The following is a 27,258-nucleotide window of genomic DNA, read 5'->3' on the forward strand; positions in this document are numbered from 1 at the left end:
CTGCCTTTTCCAGGGTGGTAGGTAATCCGGTAATTAGTGGGATTAATTTGCAGAATTTGGTGAACCGGCAAACGACTATTAAGATGGTTGTAAATCTGTTTGAAGGAGGGAGGTCGGTGGCAAAGTCCACCCCCAGGTGGGACCAGGGCCGGTGAGGGATGGGTAATAGGACCAGTTTACCCTCAGGCAGACATCGTGGCATGGTGGAGATTGCATAGACCGAACATCCCTTGCCGTATCTGGATACATCTTGGCCAATGTTGGGCCACCAGTAGCGGTTCTGGAGGAGCGAGAGGGATCGGTGGCTGCCTGGGTGCCCGGATACCGGAGAGGTGTTTAGAAGGGCCAGACACAGGGTGGATGGGACGTAACTTCCTGGCGGAGCAGGTTCCGTGAGAGTGGCAGCATGGATTTGGTCATCGAGTGCCCACAGGATGGGAGACATGAAGACTGAAGGTGGTAGGATGGACTCTGGTTCCTCTGGGGTTGGATCAGGCTGGTGTAGGCAGAAAAGTGCGCCGCTAAGTGACCACAAAGTGGAAGCGGGTAAAGAATAGAGCCCAGCGAGCTTGCCTAGGGTTAAGACGCTTGGCTTCTCTGAGGTACTGCAAGTTTTTGTGGTCTGTGGATGTTGGGCACCCTATAACCATGGTCACAGTGTTCTTCAAGATTGGCTGAGTGGCTGCGACCTTGTTGAACACGTTCTGGAAGGCCTGATACTCAGGAGGAATAGGAGTGATATGCGGTGAGTCTGGGCTTTCCACGGAGGGGAGCAGATGGAGATGTTGGTATGGACTGAGATCAGGACGGGCAGATCCTTTAAACATTCCTGCTTACACTTTGCATTCCTCGAGAATTTCTCCGGACTTCCAGGCGGTGGTGGGTTGATGTTAGAGAGCAAGGGGTGTCCCAGGATGATGTCCTTTTCCAACACCAGTAGCGAGATCCGTTCAGTGTGTAAGCACCCAATATGTAGACCAACCTCTGGCATGCGGTGCCGCACCAGCCTCTTGCCCAGTGGCTTTCCCTGGACAGTGGTGATCTGGTAGGTGGTGTCATTTTTGCAGCTGGAAATTTTTAATCCAGCAAAACTGTGGGATCTTGACTGGAAATGATTGGAAATGAAGGCTGAGAGCAGAGCAGCCCCGTTCCAGCCACTGCTGGTGGCAAGGGTGCAGAAGCAAAGAGTGTACTGGTGGATTGATAAATCCGCTTGCCATAGTTGGAAAAGCTCATCAGGCACGGTGATGTCCTTGATCGACAGGCAGAATACCTCCCAGAAGTGTTGAAAAAAGCTTTCCAACGAGTGAACTCGAAGGCTCTGCAAATTCCATGCGGTTTCCGCCCATTGCAAGGCTCTTCTGGACAGCAGCAAGATGAACGCCACCTTCGCCCATTCAGTTACAAACAGGTAGGGTGACAACTCGAAGTAGAGGGAACATTGCAAAAACCCACTGCTTGAGGCTGCCTCAGCAGAGACGTTTGCTTGCCGGGCCATGGAACAGGCTGGTGGTGTGGTGGTAACAGTCGGCGCGAGGTGTGATTCAGATGAGGAGGTGCGCCGAGGATCCATGTGAGTCTTTGCTGAGTATACTGTCATGGGCTGGTCTTGTGTCATAATTGGTCAAGGAAGCAAACAGGCAGATTCAAACAAGCAGGTGGGTTTAAGGCAACTGAGGAACAGCTTCCAACATAGAAGAACCAAAACTGAAGTGATCCATGGGAGCAGAAAAACATCTCAGAGCTTATCTTATCTACTCCTTCAATAGATAGCAGAGGATTCCCGGACCGACTGACAGGTAGGCAAGGGATCGGCTTGAGAAGGTGGTAACCTTGAGACCAGCCAACGAGTGACTGTGGGGAGTGTTTTTTTGAATGGTAAGGTAAGTGGATGTATGCAGGTGTCCATGATTAGTAATCAGGTGATTGTGAACGGGTGTAGGAGGCTGGTTTGGCTGGTGAGGCAGGTGCTTCTGTGACATACACGTTTGTTCATTTCTTTGTTTTGTTTATTATTCATTTATACTTTTCTGATGCCTTAATTTTACTATAAGCAAGACTGAAGCTTCAGCATTAAAGCAGTTAAAAAAAATCTTCAAAATAAACCAGTGTCATATTAGTTATCGGCCATAGCAAATATAATTATCAGCATGACCCTAAGTTTCTATATCTGTGTGTCCCTAAAAATATTATTAAAATGAATTGTACATTTTATGAGCAATATGCTAGGACAGCTACAGTAGTTTCATGCAAGTAAGGAATGATTCAACCTAATATTTCAGTTTCGCAATTTCACATGTCCTGCATGGTTTCTATGTGAGAAAACTCATCTTTCTGTGGTCATGTTACCATGGCTGATCTTTGATTGACACGTGCACTCTGAGCGACCTGACTGACACACACTTGTCCTGCCAATCACATTCAAACACAATCACAGAATGTAGATCAGAACTCTGATTCACACTTACTCATCTTAAAGGGAAAGCAAAGATACATTTTTTCTTTGTGTGAATGAAGGTTGGAATGATAGCCTGTCTAGAAAGAGCAATGCTAGAAAGAAAATGGGTGTAAAAATGATCATTTACATTTTTTCCCCACTTTTACATGTTAAAGACAAAATTTAGGTCACTTCAGAGGTTCTGAGTGCTGAAAGTCCATCAATTTCCCAAGGTGATGATTCTTCATTATATAAATTTTTTTTAAAGTAAAGTTGACTTGATTCTTGCTGTAGAGACAATGTAAACATACATGAACAATTAGTGGCTCTCCTTAAAACCTTTCCATCAAGACTGCATCACAAACATGATCACAAAATAAGGGCCGAATTGTGATTGAGGCATTGGGTTGAAAGGAACGCACACTACCTTCAACCCCGCAGGGCAAACTCACTGACATGAATTTCTTTTCACCCGGCATAAACTTCGCACGGCACATTTGTTTGTGTGCGTGACAAAGTTGAGGGTGTAACACTATTGATCACAGGCCTGTCTGTAGGTTATTGGCTAGATTGGGATGGTAAGATCGAATGGGGGGGGGGGGTTATGTTTTTCATAAAAAACATGTCACTTTCATCACTTTTTACTGTGATGTCATCACACCTGACACTGGGAGCTTCAATCAAGAACACCTTTTCATATTATCTCATTTGAACGAATTTTAATCGTAAAATATATAAAAAACCAAGACCAGACCTTTAAACCAATTTTAGTCTATGCACATTTAGATTTAATAATATGATATTTACATTTATGGATTTGACCGACGTAAATCAAATTGTATTTCACTGAAGGTATACATTTTATGAGCTCATGCACTTCTTGGGAATCAAACCCATGACCTTGGTGTTGCAAATCCCATGCCATGCTTCAGTTATATTTACAAATTATTATACTGGGACATATTGAAAGATAAGATGAAAAGATGTTAAGGTACATTACGCTGTCCAAAAAGATACACACAATTCTTCAGCGCTGCTACAACACAAACTCAAACTTAAAGCAGTCGGCTCGTTAAAGAGCCATTGCGGGAAGCCACATTGAATTTTATTGACCCTATAAATCTAGTGAGGACTGGATGAGAGGTCTCTACCTTAGAGAGCGTTTAAAGACAAAAACTGCTGGTCCTTCTGAGACAATAGACTTCCTGATTAACTATTAACAGCTTCACCACTAATAACTTAATTAGGGGCCAATGATGGGGCTTCAGTAGACTGGACCCTTTCATTTGTCTCCACTTGATGGACAGGCTGCATTGGCTGGAAGAGGAATATGTGTGTGTGTGTGTGTGTCTACTGAAGAATTTGTGATGGTAGTAAACACAACATAAAATGAACAAACACAAGCACCGAAGGAAACCTACATTTAAATCTTTTCTTGAAACTGAAAATAAGTTCAGAATAATTCATAATTAAATGAAGTGTAACCTAGAAAATGTAGAAAAGAAGTTACATCTTGTAAGTTTTTTTTTTCTCAAAGAGGATGAAATATCTCTTATTATTAACTAGGTTGTACTAGTCAACAAATTGTTATCAACATGACACCAGATTTATAACTCAACAATTTTCATCAACAAATATCTAGCCATCTAAACTTTACAAATTTTAAATTTAAAGTTACAAAATTTGACAAAAAACAGCTAGAACAGCTGTCACAAGAACAAAAATATTGAAATAAAAATGAAAATAAATGATAAAAAAGTGAAAAATTTTGTGTGTATATATATATATATATATATATATATATATATATATATATATATATATATATATATATATATATACAATTATTATAGATTATATATATCTAATTTTTGTTTTAATATTATTATACTGAAACCCTAAAGTGAATTTACTCGCACGCATGCACGCAAAATAACTTCAGTTATTTTTACGAAAATATATTTACTTGGGCACATTTCCTCAAGTGAATACATTATGCAAAATTTCTGATCAGACCTGTCTGACTACTATATAATCCCCAGCTATGATATGTTACAAATTAAAGAGTATAACTGTATATAGGAGACTTCAGAAAGAACATTTTCAAACTTTTGAGGTTATTCTGAGAAGAGGTGTAACCTGTTCTGTCTAAAATCAATTGTTTCATCCTTTCAAATTGACACTCAATAGCTGAGGAAGATAAACAGGAACAAGTGAAGCACAGCTAATGTGAGCATCAATTCATAATCATGACCTCCTAATATGTGCAGTGGGTCGAGAGACATAGGGGGAGGAAAATAAAATGAGCAATTAAAATGAGTTAGCATCTACTCTTACCGTAATTGTAAGAACCAACAAAGTTGAAGATAAAACGCTTGCGAGTATTCAAACTGAATAAATTGAAGAGAACTTTATTAAAGGAAACGATTAAAGAAGGTTTTCTAATGCCATCACTGTTATGAACTCACCTCTATTGTGAACTGCTTTCTCTTGAGTTTGAAGGCCAAGTCTTTCGTATCGGGTACCTCACACGACAGACAGTTCAGACGGGGCAACTGACGAACATGCAGGAGACCTGAACAAACAGAAGACATTAAAAGCGAATCATATCACTGTGTAAATGTGCTGGAAATACATCTGGATGTGATATAATGTTCAGTTTGTACAGGTTTTTTTTTTTTTTGGTGTAATGTTTTTTAAATAAATTCCTTCACTAAGACTGAACTGAGCTGATTGAAAATACATTACAAATTGTGAAATATTATGATAATAAAAAAATCACTGTTTTCTATTTAGATATATTGTAAAATGTTATTTATTTCTGTGATGTAAATCTGAATTTTCAGCATCAATCTTCAGTGTCACATGATCCTTCTAATATGTTGATTTGCTGTTCAAGAAACATTTCTCATTAATGCTGAAAACTGACGTGCTGCTTAATATTTTCATGTAAACCATGATACATTTTTTCTTTGGTGAACAAAGTAAAAAAAAAATGGCATTTACTGTATTTGAAGTAGAAATCTTTTGTAACATTATAAATATCTTTACTGTCACTTCTGATCAAATTGATGCATCCTTGCTGATTTTTATTTTTATTTTTTTTATTGTTCTTACAGGTTGCAAGCAAAAACTTTGTGTACTGTAGGTGCATGTTTTGCATTAGGCGCAAGGTGTGTGAATGAGTTTATAAAGTTTATTAAAAAATTAAGTTTTAATACAAACTTTTTGACTGAAACTGCATTTAAAATTCATTTTTTGTTATGTTACGTTTTAGTGAGCATGATGTTTCTTTCTATATTCACATTATAGCACAGGCTAATAAACAAGTTCTCTAGCAAATAAGTTTGCTATGCCTATTACCTATTTAAACAGACTCTGTTTATCATTGTGTGCTGAGTTTTACCTTGGGCACATGCAGCTATCCCCTTTCACTGGCCACTATAGCATTGTATCAACCATTATTTTATTAGCTGCACCAATGCACAGAAACCAAAACATAGGAGAGAAGAAGTGTAGTGGAGGGAGGAGAGAAATAGGTTGGTGGGAGGGAGAGAAAGCAAGAGAGGTGAGTGGAGGATGGGGGTAAAACAAGGTCAGTCAGCACAGGGGCATGTTGAGAAGAGAGAAAGCTTTTTCGACCTCTATCTCTTTAATTCCTAGCTCTTTTTTTTCTCAGTTATGCAGCCAGTAGAGCTATGACATTAAAAAGAAGCGCTACAGACCAGGATGAGAGGACGGAAAGAGCATGTGTGTATGTGTGTGTGTTTAAAGGCCCTGCTTGTAAAGGGACCTGTGCGCTACGTTGATTCCGCTCGAGTTGATTTGCTGTGACAGGAATCCCAACATGCTTTGCGTAGTGGATGCACCACAGAAAAGAAAGAGTGGCCTCGTTAACATCTTCACATTCACTATTGTCTATAGGATCTTATGGCAAAGCATTAATTCATAAAACGAGGTCAAAAAAAAAAAAATTAGTCTTCGAACACCCTATTTTTTTCAAACACTTCCAAAATAAATAAATAAAAATTGTAGAGGTGTGTCCATAATCTGGAAAGCATTGCATTATATTTTTAAGCATCTTATCAGTCTACAAACATCTTAAAAAGAGGTAATTCACATACAACTTAGAAAACATTAATATCATCACCATCTTATTTGTTTGCAAACATCTGATAAATCCTAAAAAGAGCTAATTAACATGCAAGTGAAATCAGTAGCATCTTTGTTTAAGAAGATCTCAAAATATCTCAAACTTATTAAAAAGAACTCATGGAATGTTAATGATTCACTTGTTCATAAACATCTTCACTTGTTCTTTTTCTTCACATCTGAGAAAAACTGCTTAATGTTGTTCATACATCCAGCAAGTAATGTTTTAGCAAATGTACTGATGAATGACTACTGAATGCAATTATATATAAAGTAAGAAATAAACTGAAACTAAATGAATGACACTTTGACAAAAATGACTGACCTGGTTTTTGGTAATATTATAGATAAAAAATAACATGTAACTGTGACCTGAAATTTAAAATATATAATGCACATTAAAATAAACACATAAACATTCACAGAAAAAATACTCATTAAACTGAAATCATCGAACGTATTCATAAAATTTTGATAAGCATTACATTAACATAAATATAAAACCATCATAACATGACATAGATAAACAAACAGCATTTTAAAGAAATGAATGACGTTAACAAAATAACATTCTAAAATAAAATAAAATATCATCACAATAAAATTATATTATAAAATGAATAAATTAATTGATAAACTAACTTATGAAATTGAAATCACTAGTATACACTTTGTTCATAAATACCGGAGAAGCATCCGATCAATAAATTAAATAAACCAAATCATCGGAGGTCATTAGTGTTTGTAAACCACACCCACTTTGGCCATTATGAAAACACAGAGTAAATGAGTGCAAGAAAGAAACGAGAAGAGAGAACTGTAAACAAACTGACCTTTACAGAAAGACGGACACAAAAGAGATGAAAAGATAATATGCAACGTAAAGAGATAAAAACAAGGGAGAATATAAAGAGGCAGAAAGAGAGGAAAAAGGGCAAAACGGAAAGAGCGTGAGCCCAAAGATCTTCCTCATCTGCAGGCTGACCACAGAGAGGTTTTAGCCAGTATGAAAATATTGATTCTGCAACTCTGTGGCCCCTGAGGGCTGTGCTGGGTTCCTGTGATGGGGCGGAGGGGATCTGTGTGTGTGTGTGTGTGTGGACGTTTGCCGTGGCAGCCGAATCTCCCCCTGGCCTGTCTGACAAGGAGCACGTCTGATTGAACATGGCCACACTAACACGAGCTGACAGCTAGAGAGAGGTCCACCCTGCCTGCCCCTCTCTGCTAATGCACTTTACTGAGCCTGTGTGTGTGTGTGTAGAGAGAGAGAGAGAGAGAGAGAGAGAGAGAGAGAGAGAGAGAGAGAGAGAGAGAGAGAGAGAGAGAGAGAGAGAGAGAGAGAGAGAGAGACAGAGAGAGAGAGAGAGAGAGAGAGAGAGAGAGAGAGAGATACAGGATTATGCAAAAGAAGGCATGAATAAGACGAGAGGGACCAATGAAGCAAATGTGAGGCGTGTGTATCCGTGTAAAATGCTCTGCCATGAATTCTGTTGTAAATGTTTGCCAAGGTGTTGCTATGTTGAACAGTGTTATTTATGGATTATTTATATACTATTATAGTAGCTTAATTTTTATTTTTTTTATTTATTCATTTTTCAAGTTTGAATAAGTTCTAGGAGTTTTGTTATGTGCTTTTGACCTTTTTATCATCTTTTTTCAATATTTATTTTAGCTTGTATATTACAGTTGTATATTAATATATAGTTTTATATTGTATATTAAGTGTATATTACAGCTTTATTTTTAAATAAAGAAGCTAGTTTTTGTAAAAAAAACAAAAAAAACAACAACACTGGAACTTGTTATAGATTTTGGATTTTTTTTTACTTTTATTTTAGTTTTAGTCATTTTGTTGTGTGTTTTTGGCTTTTATATTAGTTTTTAAATATATCTATATAGCATTTATTAATTATTATTTATTATAGTATATACAGTATTTATTCAAGTTTTATTTGTTAAACAAATATATGTATACATATAAATATATATAAATATTTTTTTAATCAATTTTATTGTCCTTCATGCAAAAAAATTAATAAAAATAATAATAACATAAAATATCAAAATCAGATATAAATTAGATATCAAGTGTTGCATAAGAAGTTAAAGGCAAAAGTGTAATATTTAGGCTTTAAGGGTGTTTCTTCTCACCATGATAGTCTTTGTAAAGTGGGTTGGTCTCCTTCTCTGAGCCTTTGAATGATTCCAGAGCGACGGCTGTGTCACTCAGTCTGATTATTCGGCCCATTACGGCTCTGTTCTGAGAGAGAGAAACAGAAAGAGAGAGAGGATGAGAGAGACAGGAAATACAAGAGAAGTGCCGGGTACCAGCACATGCAGGAACATCTAGAGCAATGCTGAGAGCATCTCTTGCTAATTAAACCCCTCCTAACCAGCACGGGTTATATTCCTTTTCCTGTGAGAACTGAATTAGGTCATCAATATCTCCAAAAAAACTAAGAAAAAACAAGGTATTCCAGGGTAGTCTTAGAACTAAGCCTGAGCTTACAAAACTTAAACTACCCAAGTTATCAGCAATTTCCATTTTTGGATGGAAATGACTAAAATCTTTAGCATTAGCACAGGATTTTATGCTTTTGAGGGATCATTGATGTGTAATTAAATTAATTAAAAAAGTTTGGGGTCAAAAAAAAGAGCTGGCTTTTATGACTCATTAAATCAACCAACCACTTAGCAGTCAACAATGTTCAATGCAACAAAATTATGTTTTAATAATTTGGATAAGCACTTGTATCAGTAGATTGTCTTTGGTAAGGATAACAGCTGTGCTGCATAATGGCAACTCTGTAAACTGCTGCCTTTGGTTGTGTCGAGTAACATTAAATCCATCAGATCAGAGCAGAACATACATTTGCTGCTCAAACACATGCTCTCCAAATCTGTCTGACTCTCTTTCTCTGACCGCGCGACTCATGCAGTGTCACCATACGGCACAAATCTGGATGAATGGAAACATAAAGCCACATCAAATCAGAGAAAGATCCAAAGATCCCATCCACATCCGAGTCTGAGAAAAGCCCATTAATGCTTTCATTCCAAAAATATCTGCTGTAAAATGGAGTAAAAATCTAAAGACATCGAAAGCATTTCAAATATGTCTTTAAGCTCATCAAGGTTTTGTGTCACATTTGTTTTATTAGTTTCTGGACTGCCTCCTTATGCATTTTGGGTGATGATTTTAATGGGAAACATTTGGTTTAATCATGCTAAACAGATTAAAATGTGGTCGAAACATGATAGAAAGGGTAAAATATTTTAGAAACCCATAACAGGCTTGGAAAAGAAGTCATGAAAACCTCTGACCTTGACCTCACTGATATGAAGCTCACAAGGCTAAAACTGAACAAACACAGATCTACAACTGCAAAGACAGTCAGGCCAATACAAATGAGAAAATAAGCTAGTTTCAAGTATTAAACAGCAAAAATGCACAAACACATAAAAATCTGTTGAGAGCGCCGCCTCCTGGACACAAACAAATACAGAGCGCCTTCAGAAAGGAGGGAACACTCAAGAGAAAGACAGAAAGATGATTCTCTATGCCACTCGTGAATATTTCATACGCTTCCTCTCTGTAGCAGCTGACGAGGCCTAATGCACTTTTCATGCATCCGTGTCCTTTCTTTTTCTTTTCCTCTCTTCCTCTCATCTACAGTGGACTTTGAGATCCTGTGTGTTCATGTACGCAGCCGTGACCTTTTTCCCCAGATCTAGCATAAAAAATTTAACCCAAGCAACTGTGTTAGACATTCGCCGGAAACTCAACCATCACACCAAAGCTAGTAAACAAAACAACAAATAATGCAACTATAACAGTTGAGCCAACAAACTTACGGCTCAAGTCAAGGATGGTATTTAATATAGGAGACAGGTTAATGACAATTAGTGGAAGAGACTGTTTTAATCTACTACTTGTGTTATTTATAATAATAATAATAAAAAATATTCAAAAAAATAAAAATAAAAAATAAAAAGTCATAGGAAACACTGTGTAGTTGAATTAGCTTTCTTGAAGCATGATTTTGACAGTTTGTAATAAAAAAAATAATTAACTAATTAAAAATACAACACAGAAATATATAAGGAACAATACTTGTGTGATGTAAAAAATGTGAATCAATCTTTGATTTAGCTATGTGCTGACAATAATATTTTAAAAAGTCGCATATGTAAGGCAAAACTAATTTCACAATGGCAAATTATGTTAAGCTAATTTAAATGGAAATATTACTGGTGCAATGCAAAAAAAGAAATTAATTTTGCTTGTGATTAATGATACACAAGTATAGCTCAATTGCATTTCATGGGAACATCTTTATTAATAGATTAATCTAATAAATAGATTTTAATATGGCAAAAGGTATGTCTTGTTGATGGCTCAGAGTATGATCAAATTAGGAAATAAAATATTTAATAAAGAATACACAGTGAATGTGTAAACATTATGAACAACTAGTCTTTGCTTTCTGCCAATTCTGCCAAAACTGAACTGCTCTACAAGTCACACGGAAGAGCTAACTTTAGCCACGATAGCTATTCAGCTCTTCCTTTAACCTCCTTCAGGTCTCCGAAGCTGTAATTCTTCAGACTGATAGACAGGGTCTCCAGGGTCCTGACCCAACAACGGCTGTAACTGTATGTGTGTGTGCTATTTGAGCAGAGACTGATTAAAGATTCAGATGGACCATGGCTTTAGTCTCTTCAGAGGAGCCTTTCCTGTTGAGATAGACTTCAGATGAGGTGCTAATCCAAAATAATGGAGGTTTAACACAACAGCACAAGAGCTGACCCCAAGTTTAGTAGTTAAAGCAAAAATATTGAATCCTCCACCAAAACATACTGTATTTACTGAATCTACTCCACAAAACCACATTCAAACCAATCACAGTGTTTATTCAATCACCTCTACCGCAGAAAACCGCTGTGTGCCCCCCAGCCTCCCTTAGAGGGGTTTCAGCACTTTGTCTCCAAACGGACAAAGAACTTTGAGATCTTGTCTTTTGAAGCACTCTCAGAGCACACCGGCTGCGGCCTGACTCTCGTTGGCTAATGGAGGCACAAAGAAAAGGGCCTCTCAGGAACCGAGAGACGCTGAAAGACAGAAGCGCTCAGAAAGACTCGAGATTGACCATTGGCTGGATGAATGCAAAGTTGAGGGCCTCAGACAAAGAATGTGGGTTCACGCGCCAATGAAGATGCTCCTCTGAAGGCCAAACATACATGTACTCAAACAGATACACACACAGGCCCCCTGAACCCCAGCCAAGCGGAACCTCATTCACACAACGGAGGGGGGTCGACTCTTTGACTCCGGCTCATGGGGCGGTGATGGTGTGCCAGGGTCGACAAACTTATGGTGACCTCAATGCTGACATTGACTGACAGTCAAGTTTAAAAAAAATAAAAATTCTAAAAAAGGCTGTTCTGTGGGATTAGTTCTAGAAGTCAATGGTGGAGAAGTCTATCTTGCATGATGATAGCAAAAATTGTGAGGTTGTGAGTCGTTACCAAGGTGTTGCTAGAACAAGTCTCCTAATATCCATGTGCCTCAATATTGTGTGTGCTTCCTTCAGTGTATGGAATTTTGCAGGTTTGATCATCAAAAACTGAGAATCGTATTGCTTAGGAAAGCAGCATGATTTAAAGTATTTCTTGCAACCCTAGTTAAATACTTAGGGTTAAGATTTTAACATACCTCAGTATGAGAAATAGTCCTAGCAAACAGCACAGAAAAAAATGGGGGTGGGAGGTAAATGCACTGCAATGCAATAGCTGATGAAAAATGTGTATGAAAATAAATGCAAGAAAGGCAACCAATCACAGTTCAGTAGAATGGATGGACAGATAGGATTTTTATCAATTTAATGCATGCTTTTTAAATAACATTAATGTCTTAAAAAAAAAAAAAACACAAAAAATAAAATAAAATAAAAAATCAGCATTTAAGGGTGATTTTCAACCATCAGTCTTGAAAATAAACCTGAACAAAAGATTTATGTGAACACGGTGAGAAACTATTTGATATAATCTAATAATACCTGTATGAGGTGGGATGGTACGGTCACCATAGCGACTGAGAGTGATGTGCGTAGCATGCCTCGGAGGATATAGAGAAAGGTTGTGAGGGCGTGGCAGTGGGCGGGGTTATCCTTACAGCACACATCATCCCCCCACAGCACTGATCCCAGAGAATGGAGACCCAGACGCAGGACATTTCGGACCTTAGACTACAGAAGTGAAAGAAAAAAAAAAGAGACAATCACAAAAAACACAAAAGTGAATTTCAAACAAAACCACATTCTTTTTGAGACAATCTGGATATGTTACATCTCATGTAAACAAATTCACATCTGGCTTGTGCAATGCATATTTAATTAAAGCACTGTAGGGTAAACTTTGGCAAACTTTGTGTTCAAAAATGCATGAATGAATATCTTAACAGTATTTTAATAAGTGCACTTTAATTTACAAGAGGAACAAGGAGAAACTTGTAGTGTTGCATGACACTTATTTACAGTAATACATCAAATAATACTTACAGTTTCCCTACAGTGTTCATAACTCTGTAATTAATTCTGTTAAGTGAAATATTGTATGATTTAAATGAAAATGGCACAAACACGAAACAAAAGTGCTTGCAATGCAGCAAAAAACATTGTTAAAGTTTAAGGTAAGTTTAAGGTTCAGGATTTGATTCTGTAATCTTTATTGTTGTAACGATACTGTGCATTCATTGTCTTTTCTGTCTGCTGTGCATTAAAATCAACACATACATTTTGTGATACTTTTGCACTGCAAAGACAGATATGCATGGAATAATGATGGAATATATTTAATATACATGCTAGAAAGACAACCAATCACAAAGAAAAAGTCTCTTGCTGTCCTCTCACATCAAAATCCACTGACAATTTATTTTTGGACTGTTTTTGCTTGTAATTAGTGTTTTATCTGTGCATATTTCTCTCCAAGACCTTTTTCACTGAAGAAAACAATATTATGTATAGAGGACTGGTATTTTATCCTGTGTGGATTACTTTTGGATTATCACAATGTTTTTATCAGCTGTTTGGACTCTCATTCTGACAGCACCCATTTACTGCAGACATTTCTCCAAATCTGTTCAGATGAAGAAACAAACAATCTATATCTTGGATGCCCTGATAGCGAATACATTTTCAATACAAATTAATTTTTAGATGAACTATTCACTTAACTGTACTCATTGTCTGTGCTTGTATTAATGAAAGTACACTTAAAACCACAAACAGCACTTAATCAAGCAATTTATTTAATCAATCAATTAGAGACTCTCAACAGGACATGATTAGCCGTTGTACAATTTCACATTTATATAATGAGAGGGAGAGAATGGTGAAAGCAAACAAAACAGTGCCCAAATAGTATGTCATCCATAAGTGTTCAATGACTTGTGTAACTAAGTCAGTAGTGGAATCCTGTCTGTAGTGAAAAGCCTTTTGTCTGTTGGAGTGAGGGTCATGTACCACTCAAACAACTTGAATCAATGAAACAAACGGCCCAGCCAAGAACACTCAACAGCACGGTCAAATGGAACGCGATAGTCAAAAGTGATTGGACGACATCTTCTAATCAGGACAGTTGCCTGACATGACCACAATGTGGCTGTCAACCAAAGAGCCAAATTGTCTGCTTCCAACAAGTGCCAGGAAATTCTTGGCACGTTATTCGCCAACATCAGCCAAGATAAGGGGCCATGGGTGAGAGATGTGCCCTCTACAGTGTACAAAGTCTGACAGAGAACTGAACCTTATTCACAAACCATCAAAGACCAAAGAGCTAATTCTGAACCTGTTTAATAAAGATGGAGAGGACACCTCAGACTGGACAACTTCATATTTGCATATTTATAAAGATGTGAAAAGAAAGTTAGATCTTCATTTTACCAGCACTTTCAGTTCAGATCTAGTTTCATTAATGACTTACCCCCATGTCGTTCCAAACCCATAAAACTTTGTTCGTCTTCGGTACTGAATTTAAGATATTTTGGATGAAAACCGAGAGGCTTGTGACTGTCCCATAGACTGCCAAATAAGTTACACTTTCAAAGTCCAGAAAAATGAAAAGCATCATCAGAATAGTCCATCTGCAGAATACTTTTTGTAAGCGAAGAAAACAAAAATAACAACTTTATTCAACAATTCCTTTGTCAACAGTCTCCTCTGTGTCTCTCCATATCACACAAACTGCCAACGCTCTTCTGTGTCAACCGACACAGAAAATGTAATAAAAAAAAATACTTCTTTTTAATAACTTTAAATAAATAATTTTAGATTATAAATTTACACCCACAGAAACACAAATAAAGTGAAAGATAGAAAGTTATTCCAGCAACCTTTTAACACTCTCAAAAATGATTCAAATTCTTTTTAATTAAAAATCATGTTTAAAGTTCTTATAATGTTTTAAAACATTTTAAAATAGTCTTAGGGGACAGAAAAGGTCGCCTAATGCAATCATTCGCCACTTTCTTCTTCTTTTTGCTTCTTTTTATTGAAGCAAAATGAAGTTCTTTTATTTTTATTTAATTAAATCTTTATTTTGTAAATAATCAATTTATCTGCTCATATCTTTCAAATAGAGAAAAGGAAGCTAGATATCTTAAACCAGCTAAAAATAGCGGTCATGTTGAATTGTCTACCGCCTGGTCGTCCTCCTCACATCAGTCCACTGACAATAAACAGTAAGGTTAACACCCTCTTCACTGTCCAGCAATCACAAGCATCTTAAATTAAGTAAACCTCATTGTTTGACTGTTTCCAAAGTGTTTCTTGGGAGCTGAGCTTGACATTTTCACAAAGAGCGTGTTCCTGACTCACCGGCTTCCACCTTCCCTTCGGCCACACTACGTTTTTTTATTGCTCACAGTCTTTTCCCGCTATGCGTGCATGAGAAAGATGATATGAATATAACCATTCCTGATGGTAACATGAACATAAAAAAAAAAAAAAAAAATCTAAAATAATGAAAATTTAAAAACTCATAAAATGTACAATACTGTAGGTATTGTAGGTACTGATTTTATCCAACCTATATGTTACGGCATTTTATTCAAACTTTATAGGTCATTGCAGTCATGGCTAGAATTGAGTCACCATTCTGACAAACGTTTTAGTCAGTCTCACTGTTCCCTCTTTGCCCTCATTCTGAGCATTCTTGCCTTTGTGCCCATGTTCTCTCAACCTCATCACATTCCGCCACCTCTGCCAACAGAACGGCACTGTTTGATGATGTAAGCACTTAATCTGTCGGTTGAATGACAGTGGACCGAGGACATCCAGGGTGAGGAGCCTGAGGTTCCCATCAGTGCCACGGATTAAAAGAAAAACACGAAAGCGCAACAATCAACTAGAAAGAGCCACACAAACGGAATAAGAATTGATTGGGAACTTGATTCGGTCAAACTTTAAACTACAGTTTAAAACAGTTTAACTACATTGGAAACAGTTGAATTTGAAATAAAGTTTTGTTTTTCAACATTTTTATTCAAAATTGTTCTAAAGGTTAATTCAATTTCATATGTTGTCAAACTATATGTTTCATGCCACTGAAAGTTCTTTGCTAAGATTAGAATATTCAAATGAGAGTACTTATTTTAGTGTAGTTTTAAGCAAGTAACTATAAAACGTATAGTTTATAAATCCTACCATAGACGTAGGACTTTGATGTAATACTGAATGTTGGTGACAAACAAAACCTTAATCTTCATTATTCCTGAAAGCATTTATCCGTTGGTGTGGACTCTTAACATAGTTATGTTTTTATTAGCCGCTTTATCAGCGGCACCCATTCCATTGGTGAGAAAACGATGTAGTGCTTAAAAATTTCTCCAAATATTTTAAAAAGAAGAAACAAATTCATATACATATTGGAGGCAAATTATTTTGCAGTAAGATTGAAAGTGAAAGAGAAAAAAAAAAGATTTACAATCTAACAAAACTGTACACTGACAGTTTTCTTGTCTTTAACTGAACTAAAACTACATTTAACAATTTTGTTTAGTACTATTTTATTTATTGTTTAGTTGTATTAACATTTCCTATACTAGTAGAATTTACCACAAAAACAACCAATATCTGGAGTTCAGCACATGACAGAAGCCACATTAGAGCCAAATAAAGTTGGAAACTGATTAAAATAGCGAGTGTATCCTCAAGTGGCCCGGTCCCAAGGGTGGCTCAGCAGATGCAGTGCTGATGTGGAAGTCAAGACAGAGGCCATCATGGGGCCGTTTCTGAGAGGGGCCCCCAGAGGGGCCGAGCTCCCCTGCTTCTCAGTAGGAGCTAATGAATATGAACAGACAGAGGGCATATTGCCCAGTGTCTGTCTTGGCCTGTTTACCACAAAACTAATAGGACTCAGCTTTAAGGAAGAGAAACCCAAGGGAACCCATCTCCCTCCTGAGAGCGATTCGAGTACAACATGGAGAAACTGACAACTGAGGATGAGACGAGAAAAAGAGGACTAAAGGTGGAAAGGAAAAGAAAAACAATTAAGCTCTTTTCCATTTCCTAAATATCACAAGCTACACAAGCCACACTACAAAGGAAGTGAAAGCACAGACAAAATCAGGCAACAATTAGCCAACCGAGACCAATCAATGAAACAACAAATTAAAGCTCTTGTAAAAACATCGCCTGCGGCGAAACGGGTGTCTGTTAACTGTGCATTTCATTATAGACTTTTTGGTCAATTTAAAGGGATAGTTCACCTAACAATTGTAATTGTGTCATTTATTCACCCTCATGTTCTTCCTAACCGGTATGACTTATTTCTTTCTGTGGAATGTAAAAGATGTTTGTAAAAATGTTTGAAACAACTGCTCTTTATTCATACAGTGAACATGGATGGGGACCATTGATTGTCAAGCTCTAAAAAAGGACAAAAATAAACATAAGCATGGTAAGTAGTTATTTTGACTCATACATTTAATGTCTTCTGAAGCCATATGACTGAAATTGAAGTCACCGTTCACTCAAAACCTTGCTTGACTGTCACCATCCACTTTAATTATATTGAAATGACACATTCTGATTAACTCCTTTTTTGTTCTAAAAAAAAAAAGAAATGGAGTTCATGGAGTTTGAAAGACGTGAAAGTGAGTACATGGCAGATTTTCATTTTCCAAGTACTATTCCTTTAAAGTGGACATCGGATGCAAAATTAACTTTTACATGGTGTTTGCAGATAAATGTATCTAAGCAATGTGTGGACACAACCCATCCTACAATGATAAAATTCATTCACTCCCTTTTTTTAATTCCCAAAAAATCTAAACCGTCTCAATTTTCAAGCAGCCATACTGCACAGGCCCCGCCCACAACCACTGATGGACTGTCCCGTATTAGCATATCTCCGCCCTCAGCCAGTTGTACACTGTCTGCAATTTTCTCCGCACTTGAGCAGCTGTAGCGACAACAATGTCTTGTAAGCAATGCAGGTCTTTTGTAGTTGGATGTAAAAGTGAACATAAGAGTCTTCATTTTAATGTGCCACTGAATACACAAAAAAAAAAACGGAAGAGAGGGGTGGGTTGAGCAGTAGCTCATTATCATTTAAAGAGACAAATGACAAACAAATGATAACCAACCTGTGGTGTGGACCCGTCAAACCCTTCTTTCCTGATGACCGTCTGGATGGACTTTAGGAGAGCATGGTAGGGTGATGGTAACGGACTGAAAGAACATGAGAGAAGAACAAAATACACTTATATTGAAAGCTGGATAAACAAATATGCAAATATAAAAAGAATGCAATTTGAGATTGTAGATGTAAAACAGATTTTTTGAAGGAATTTACAGTGTTACAAAAGTTTTCTATTTTAAATAAATTCTATTATTTTGAACTTTCAGTTCAACAAAGAATCTTGAGAAAGAATATATTTGTTTCCACAAAAATATTAAGTAACGCAATCATTTTCATCACTGATAATAATAAAAAATGTTTCTTGGACAACAAATCTTCATATTAGAGTGATTTCTGAAGGATCATGTGGCTTTGAAGACTGGAGGAATGATACTGAAAATCAGCTTTGCATCACAGGAATAAATTACATTTTAAATAATATTACAATAGAAAATGCTTGTTTTAAATTGCAATATTTCACAATATTACTGTTTAACTGTATGCTTGATCAAATAAATTCAGCTTTGGTAAGCATAAGAGACTTCTATTTCTAATATATATATATATATATATATATATATATATATATATATATATATATATATATATATATATATATATTAATCGTAATATTAATCGTATTAATTTTTTAAAGGGTAAAGTTTAAAATAATCACATTTAACATTTCTCTTTTTTTTATTATGCGCTTAATCTAAAATAAGTGTGAAATTGTGCAGCTAATTATAATAATTTGTAATGACTCATAATAAGAAAAGTTTCAAAGTTTAATTAGAACGGTCGAAACACAAATGTGCAAACAAATTATACCCTTAAACAATTTTTATTTATTTATTTGTTTTTCTTATGCAAAGATTCGGTTTCAGGAAAGTTCTTACATGTTACATATGACTATGGCTTCATAACAGGTCAAAAGCTGATGATATCTGTGTACACTTGAACTAAAACCACTAATTGTTGTGGCATATGCTGCCGTCATAAAGTGAGATTTGCTTTGATATCTCAAAAACCTGTTGACATCGACAGTAACCCTGGCGCAACCTCTCCACGCATGCAGACGCAACGAAATTACTAATTACATGAAATGAAATTAATTAAACACTTTGCAACCTCTGTCAGCTCCGGGCGCTCCCCCTAAGGGGAGTTAACGGGACAGTACTTCTGATCCCAGTGACACAGCGCTTCTATGTTAAATCAGGGGTAAGATGTGCAACTCATAACAAGGCGGTTCAAAGCACTTGACCTGCTCTGCATTGCACATTTTTTCTTTACTTAAGTAATCTATTTTTCTTCCCCTTAAAATCAGAGAATATTTTACAGTGTCCCCAAAACTGCATTGGGTGGAGAAAAAAAATAAAAAAATAAATCATAGTAAATTTATTTTACCAAAGGTTGGCATAAGCACACATTTCAAGTGTATGCTACAAAAAATAATAATAATTAAGTTTAACATTATTCAACAACAGAAACACTACTGGTCAGTAAGTGTTTTGTTTTTTTTGTTTTTTTTTACTTTTAAAAGTCTTTACTATTTTAAATAAATGCTGTTTTTTTTTAACTTTAAATTCTTTAAAAAAATAAAATAAAATCAAGGCTTCCACAAACCACAGCAGCACAACTGTTTTTAACATTATTATTAATAAAAAAGGTTTCTTGAGCAGCAAATTAAGAAGTGACACTGAAGACTGGAGTAATGATGCTGAAAATTCCGCTTTGCATGAAAGGAATAATTTAAATTTGCAATAATATTTCTGTCTTTTTGACAAATAAATGCAACTGTGGTGAGTATAAGAAACTTAAAATACAGATAATGATTAAGCAGACTCATTGCTCATTTAAAAATATATATCACACCTCAGGGGTTTTGTTAAGGCTTTCATTCTGTCACTACAGTCTTTCCCTCTCTTTCTGGCTCACAATATGTTGTAATGACCACGCTGTGCCACTCTGCATGTAGCTACGACAGCCATCAATTACTCAAAGATTGAGAACTGAATTTAAAGCATGACGAACAGCAACCTCTGGGCGTGTCACAGCCTTTCAGAGCTGCATTTATTTGGTCGAAAACAGAGTAAATTTAAGATAAAAGTTTTAATATAATTTTAAAATGTTATTTCTTATATATATATATATATATATATATATATATATATATATATATATATATATATATATATATATATATATATATATATATTTACTGTCCCTTTTAATTAATTTAATGCATCCTTGTTGAACAAAAGTATTAATCTCTTAAATAAAATATGTTACCTAACTGATATGCTCCTATATGGGGTAAAACACGTGTTTCCCTCTTTTGATTAAGACCTGGGGAGGTGGGGGTGGTGGCAATCAAGAGGACACGCCCCCATTGTGTCTGGGACAGCGACCGCAGCAGCCCAACAGAGCGTGATCGCTTAAGGTGCAGTCCATAGAGGATAATGGCCAATAGGTGAGCTAATTATGATGTGAGCGAAAGGGGGACCAGAGGGGCGCGTGGAGGTAGCATCCGTCTTAAACAACAGGACTCCGCTTTCACCTAGAGAGCATTTTGTGCCAATTACACCACGTAGTGAAACGGAGTGATTTAACAGTCTAGAAACAGCAAGGGGCTTTTTATTCTATGAGCTGTGAAACGCAGAAAGACAATGAGGGCTGTTTTGTATCTCAAGACATTTGGTTATCGAATAAGCTTGCTGATTAATGGATTTCTTTGAAAGGGATAGGAAGCGGTTATCTACATCTGATTCTTCCTCAATTTGTTTTTTATCATCACAAAAATAGGCTCAATGAAAAAAAAAAAACTACTTGGGCCAAAAAAGAAAAAAAAAAGTACTTATATACATAATTCATTACAGTTTCCAGCTCAAATGTACACTAGAGACAATAAAACACCAACAACTTTTATTCCTCAACACAAATTATGATTACAGGGGTAGATTATTGATTAATAAAAAACATATTTCCATGCAGTTCCCTGCACAATACTGTGTTTTGACCTCAAAGGGGGGTTGAAATGCTATTTCATGCATACTGAGTTTTTTACACTGTTAAAGAGTTGGATTCCCATGCTAAACATGGACAAAGTTTCAAAAATTAAGTTGTACGTTTTTTTTGTTCCCAAAATACTCCTTCCGGTTTGTCACAAGTTTCGGAAATTTTTTTTCGAGCATGGCTCTGTGTGACGTTAGATGGAGCGGAAATTCTTTATATGGGTCCTAAGGGCACATCTGCTGGAAGAGCGCGCGCTCCCGTACAGCGAGGCTGAGCACAGACATTTCACTGATCAGAGCGATTCACTGATCAGAGCGAGAGCGTTGCGAAATGTCACAAAAGAAGTGTGTTTTTGGTTGCCAGGGCAAGACAACCCTGCACAGATTACCAAAAAAAAACAGCATTAAGGGACCAGTGGATGGATTTTATTTTTACAGAGCATCAACGGAGTTGTGCAAGTGTTTTTGTTTGTTCCCTGCATTTCGAAGATGCTTGTTTTACAAACAAGGCCCAGTTTGACGACGGATTTGCGTATAGTTTATTTCTTAAGGATAATGCAATCCCAACGAAAAAGGGTCACGATCGTGTGTTGGAACCGCAGGCGGTGAGTAAAACTGCTTCAAATATCTCTGCCTCCTTGTTAGTGCGTCCCCTCCCATGCCAGAGACCCGGGTTCGAGCCCCGCTCGGAGCGAGTCATTGCTGCTGCTGCTCTCGTTAATTTCAGCTTCGGATCTTATTCTGGATCATAAATAAACGGCTGAATCTGACTGTAAGCCATGGTTTGTTTTGGATGAAGGTTTTTCCCTCAAGGTAATGTCACAGCTTCCAGATGCTCTCAACGCAAAAGCCTACTCGCGCTCGTGATTCTTTAGCTCCGCCCACACGTCACGCCTCTAGCCGGTCGTGTTTTTTCGGGAAAAATCGGTACAGACTATCTTTCTCTTATGAATATAATAAAACTAAAGACTTTTTGGAGTTATGAAGGATGCAGTACTACTCTATAGGTACTCAAGATTAACAGGATATTGAGTGAAAACAAGCATTTCACACCCCCTTCAAAAAAAACTTTATTTTATAGTAAACTTGCTCGGTAGCTCACCTACAGAACTGCAATGCCGAGCAGTCAGGTACAACTCTCACTAGTCACAACACTTAATAAAAGAGCTCAATGACTTACATGCACATTTATTTATACATTTATACAATTTTATCCAAAGTGACTTACAGTGCATTCAGACTGGGAATCGAACCCACAACCTTTTGTGCTGCTAACGCAATGCTCTACCACTGACACTTAACTTAACATTTCTGGTTGGGTTTATTGTACAGGATACGTTACTGTCAAAGACAAAAGAGCATTAACCTTTTAGCACCACTCACCAGACATTTTATTACTGAACTGCTGTGATAAATACACCAACCAACAAATTTTTTTGCCCCACTCATCAAGCTGTTTATTGCCAATAACTTGACATTTCATTTCTGAACTGCCACAATATGCACAACCACCGTAACACAATTTTGCCACATTCAAATTCATGTTTTCTAATAAAATGAAACTTTTCGTTTCCAAACTGCCAAAATACTTACGACATTCAACTAGGGCTGGGCGATATATCTAACGACATGATCATGCACATCTAGTCAGTAAATTTGATTCCGTGATTACTGCTAAATCACCATCACCTGCTTTTAAATGGAGCAGCATTTAATAGACAGAGCCGTAGATCACTGACAAGCTATGTAATATCGCGTTCATTATCGAAGGCAATTCATCTTGGTTAATGACCGCGATATTGCTTATAAGCTCCAGACTCCTCTACATGCGCACCCCTCACAACCATAAAACAGGCACATTGCAAACACCTTTGAAGACTCATGCCCATCTCTCAAAGCATTGGCAAGGACCTTGAAGTACAGAAACGTTTTTACAAAAACCTTTAGAAGGCTCAACACCCGACATAAAATTATATTGCAGATGTGTTCCTAAAAAATAGCAACTGCACTGCACTGAGAAAGCATTTTCGGTAACACTTTAGAATAAGGTTCCATTAGTTACTGTTAGTTAACTACTTTCGTTAACATGAACTAAGCAAGAACAATCCTTCTACAGCATTTATAAGTCTTAGTTCATGTTAATTTCAACATTTACTAATGCATTATTTAAATCAAAAGTTGTGCTTGTTAACATTAGTTAATGCACTGTGAATTACCATGAACTAACAATAACTGTATTTTCATTAAATAACATTAACGAAGATGAATAAATACAGTAATAAATGTATTATTCATTGTTTGTTCATGTTAATTAATAAATTAACTAACGTTAACTAATGGAACTTTATTCTAAAGTGTTACCGCATTTTCTTCTTGGAGATATGTGACGATTCTCCTAACAGATATTCAAGTGGACAATAGTAGTTACCTTGATCCTGTGGCTACTGGCATTTCCTGTAGCTGATAAAAACTGTGGCATTTGGCTGCTTGACGTAGCTCAGGCTCCATGGTCTTGGACACGTCATAATAATGGCCAAACCTCACTGATGACGCCAAAGCGGTCTACAAATAAAAAGAAAAATATAACAAACATTATTCTCTAGGGATGTAAAATTCACTAAATACAGAATTTAATAATGCATTTTGAATAACTACACCAAAGCAATTACTGCCCTATTTTAATTTGTAAAAATATAAATCCCTTCTCCAATCTACTTCATGCATGAACATGTTTAATTGACACCACTACAAATACTTCAGTCAAATCACAATAATCAAACATAATCTTAAACAAATGACAAATCTGATGATGTATCTTGTCATTAAGTAAGGAAATGTCATTAAATCCATTGTAAGAGTAAATATGTACACATTAGGGACAGCAAAGCATGTTTTCTTAAAACTGAACTGAAAGAATAATAGCCATACCTTTACTGATGTAAGCAATATGAAGTCAGTTTTAGCTCCTATTTACACCCATAGTCTATCATATCTCAATCGTAGCAATATGTGGTAGTTACAGTATGTAAAACAAAATATGAAAGAACATTTACTGCAAACTTTTTAGCAAATAAATGTATAACTTACTCACTAGCGTACAAAACTTTGAGGGGAGAATGATTTTTAAGAATGCTCACCCAGGTGAAACCCAGGTGATTCGTTAAGCCACTGAGAACATAATCACTTTCTGAAGTGACTTGCACGTGGGCAGATGTTTTCCTCCGGTTGTGAGGGGGTCTGGTTTTTGCTCCAGAGTTTCTAATGAGCAGCGAGGTGAGCCCCTAATCTTCTTCTGTTTTGGATCAGCGACTCTTATGTGTTCCAGCACCTCTTCTGGAGATTGACAGCTTGGCGCTCATCCTCGTTTAGTAGGCAGGTCGGGTCGACCCCTTTACCGTTACGGCATGGGTTTTGACCGACTGATCTTTGATCTGGCGTCTCCATTGAGAACAAGTATGAGGTGGGGGGTCAGGGGCACTGTATGTTTAGGATGCAAATCCTTTACTAGATTTACTGGTGCTTTGTGAGGGGACAGAGGTATGATAAAGGTTAAGGAGGGTAAGTATCGCCTCTGAGACAGAAATGGGGTGGGGGGAAGAGGAAGGAGGAGGAGGAAATAAGGAAACGAGACTGAAAATATCCAATGACAAGGAAGGGGGAAAAAATGGTAGAGAATGAACGAAAGTTGTCCGAAATGCAGACAGAAAGAGTGAAATCTTAATCTCCATAGCAATCTGGATTATGAGCTGGCAGGAGGGGTCTTTTCTCCAGACGAAAGAAAGAGGGGCGCACGGATGCCACGGCGAGGGCTGTGAAGGGATTTGGGGGTGCCAAAGGCTTCTGTTCCATTGTAAAGGGCTTAAGGTTGAATTGAAGCTCCATGTCCTCCTGTCTCCTTGGGTTTTAAGTCCACCTATAACCAGCTAAGCGTGAGTAATCCACCTAAACTGTGAATGAAAGCAGCGAAAGCCCATTCACAGCGCTGGTTGGGTAGTAACTAATATATTTATTATAGGACACTATTTATCCCAAGCCCCCTACTTAGTTTGTATAAAGTGGTTCTCAACTTCATTTGTATTCAGATAAGAGTTGTGGACAGCAGGTATAAAACAATGCTAAATGCAAATAAGAAATGCAACTAATTCACTATATAATCTTGCATGGGTACCATAGTAAAATAAAGATGCTTGTCAATTTTTAAAAGGGTAGACAAAATCCTTCCCACAGCTTTTGCTGTTGATACGTCCAATCAAACATCACAGTATTTTGGCATTAAAGCTAGACAAATAAGACTGATGCCAGTATGGACAGGTTGTGTGACATGCACACAAAACTATGCAAAGCAAAAGACGCTAGATTACTTCAAATCCAAATCAGTGTTTGTCTATTAGTTTTAGTTTATTTACTTTTGGTACGAAATTGAGAAATGCTGCCTTGGCAGCTATCTGAAATAATTCAGTTTGAGTTTTCTAATATTGTAATTGTCAATTTAAAACATACATTTATGCCATCAAATACATTTTTGTGAATATCTGGGCTTCATTTCTTAATCTTATACTGAATAAAATGATCGATTTCCCTACAGATGGTCTTTTACCTGAACTTTGGGTTGGTTCTGGTAGCGCCAGGCGATTTTCATTGTGTCTGGATTTTCAGGGTCACTTGGCTGAGATTGACCCTCACTGATTTTCATGCCGGCAACGTCATCCACAATTGGAGAAGGGAGTTCCTATTTTAAAAAATATGAAAAGACAGAACATTAAATAGCTCATTTGAATGCTACTACTATTGCTAATAATAATCATAACAACAACAAGAACAGTCATTTTAAAATATAATTTAAAGACTAAAATTAATGCAAAAGTTACAGAATGATGTCTTTGTATTACATTATAACTTTTTTGAACCCTTAGAAATTGATTTGTAAATTGTTTATACTACTTGATAAATCTAAATATGAAAAGACTTTCTACCTGATCTAACTAAAATATTTAGATAAGAATTTAAATTGCAACAGTTTTTATCACATATTTAGAACTATGCTTACTAAAGCAATAAGCCGTGGTTTACAGTGAATTTATAACAGCTAAGGGGTGTTAAGGCGCAATGCAAAGCTTTTATAAAATGGTTATTCCATACACGTAGTTAAGGTTTCACGGAATAAAAAAAAAAAGAGCAAATAAAGTGTAATGAAATAAATCAGTTATAAAACAGTATTCTTCCACCAAACAATATAGTTCCAACAAAGTGGTTGCTGAGCAGCACACAGAATTAAACAAAGGTGTTTGTTTGTAGTGTAATTTACAACAGCTTCTAACGCGGCTCAACCAATCAGAATCAAGAACCGGAACTCTCCGTTTTATAAAAGATATTTTACAAGTGTGTTTTTCTTTTGTGTGTATTTTTATACTGTATTTAGGTAGACTAAAGCCAGTTTCTTGGCCAAAGTTCACTGTGAAAAGGGAAATTAAATGTCAAGTGAACCATTTAACAATGCCAAAAATATGAATAAACACATCAAAATGGTGCTAGGCTAGCACTTTAAATGCTATTGTTTAAACAACAGGGTTGATGCGGACATTAATGCCAAAATGAAGGTGGGAACTGTGTCCCTTAGGGGAATATTCATATAGACCATGCAATAACAAAAAACAGAGACTGTTTCACAAACTGTCTGAAGGGCAACAACAGGCGCTCATTAAGCTTGTGTTGACTGGGGGCCAATCAGGGGCTGGCGAGAGAGGAACTCCTGTCCACTGTCATTAAGGTGAGACTCGTTAATGCTCAAAACACAAAAACATTCATGCATCAGTCTATAAAAGCTTAGATGGGGATGGAGATGAGAGAGAAAACACTGGCTATGCTCGTAATTAAATATTAGTGTACTGCTTAAAGCACACTAGACATTGAGTACTACCTAGAACTGTACCTTTTTTAATGCAGTACAAGAAACAGTATGCATTCTAAACAGTT

The 27,258-nt window shown here is 36.7% G+C and overlaps 1 protein-coding gene across 1 annotated transcript in view; it reads right to left on the minus strand.

Annotated features, from left to right (window-relative positions):
• Nucleotides 1-27,258, minus strand: part of LOC113051995 (elongator complex protein 4) — a 61,171-nt gene that overhangs the window by 24,908 nt on the left and 9,005 nt on the right. Inside the window, exons 4-9 of the mRNA XM_026216220.1 lie at nt 25,883-26,014; nt 23,714-23,847; nt 18,240-18,324; nt 12,649-12,837; nt 8,741-8,849; nt 4,906-5,012 (exon numbers count right to left, since the gene is read on the minus strand). Of these exons, the coding sequence (XP_026072005.1) occupies nt 4,906-5,012; nt 8,741-8,849; nt 12,649-12,837; nt 18,240-18,324; nt 23,714-23,847; nt 25,883-26,014 (756 nt within the window). The remainder of the gene's footprint in view (nt 1-4,905; nt 5,013-8,740; nt 8,850-12,648; nt 12,838-18,239; nt 18,325-23,713; nt 23,848-25,882; nt 26,015-27,258) is intronic.

Source organism: Carassius auratus, chromosome 32, assembly GCF_003368295.1.
Source record: "Carassius auratus strain Wakin chromosome 32, ASM336829v1, whole genome shotgun sequence".
In the NCBI taxonomy this organism is placed as follows: Eukaryota; Metazoa; Chordata; class Actinopteri; order Cypriniformes; family Cyprinidae; genus Carassius; species Carassius auratus.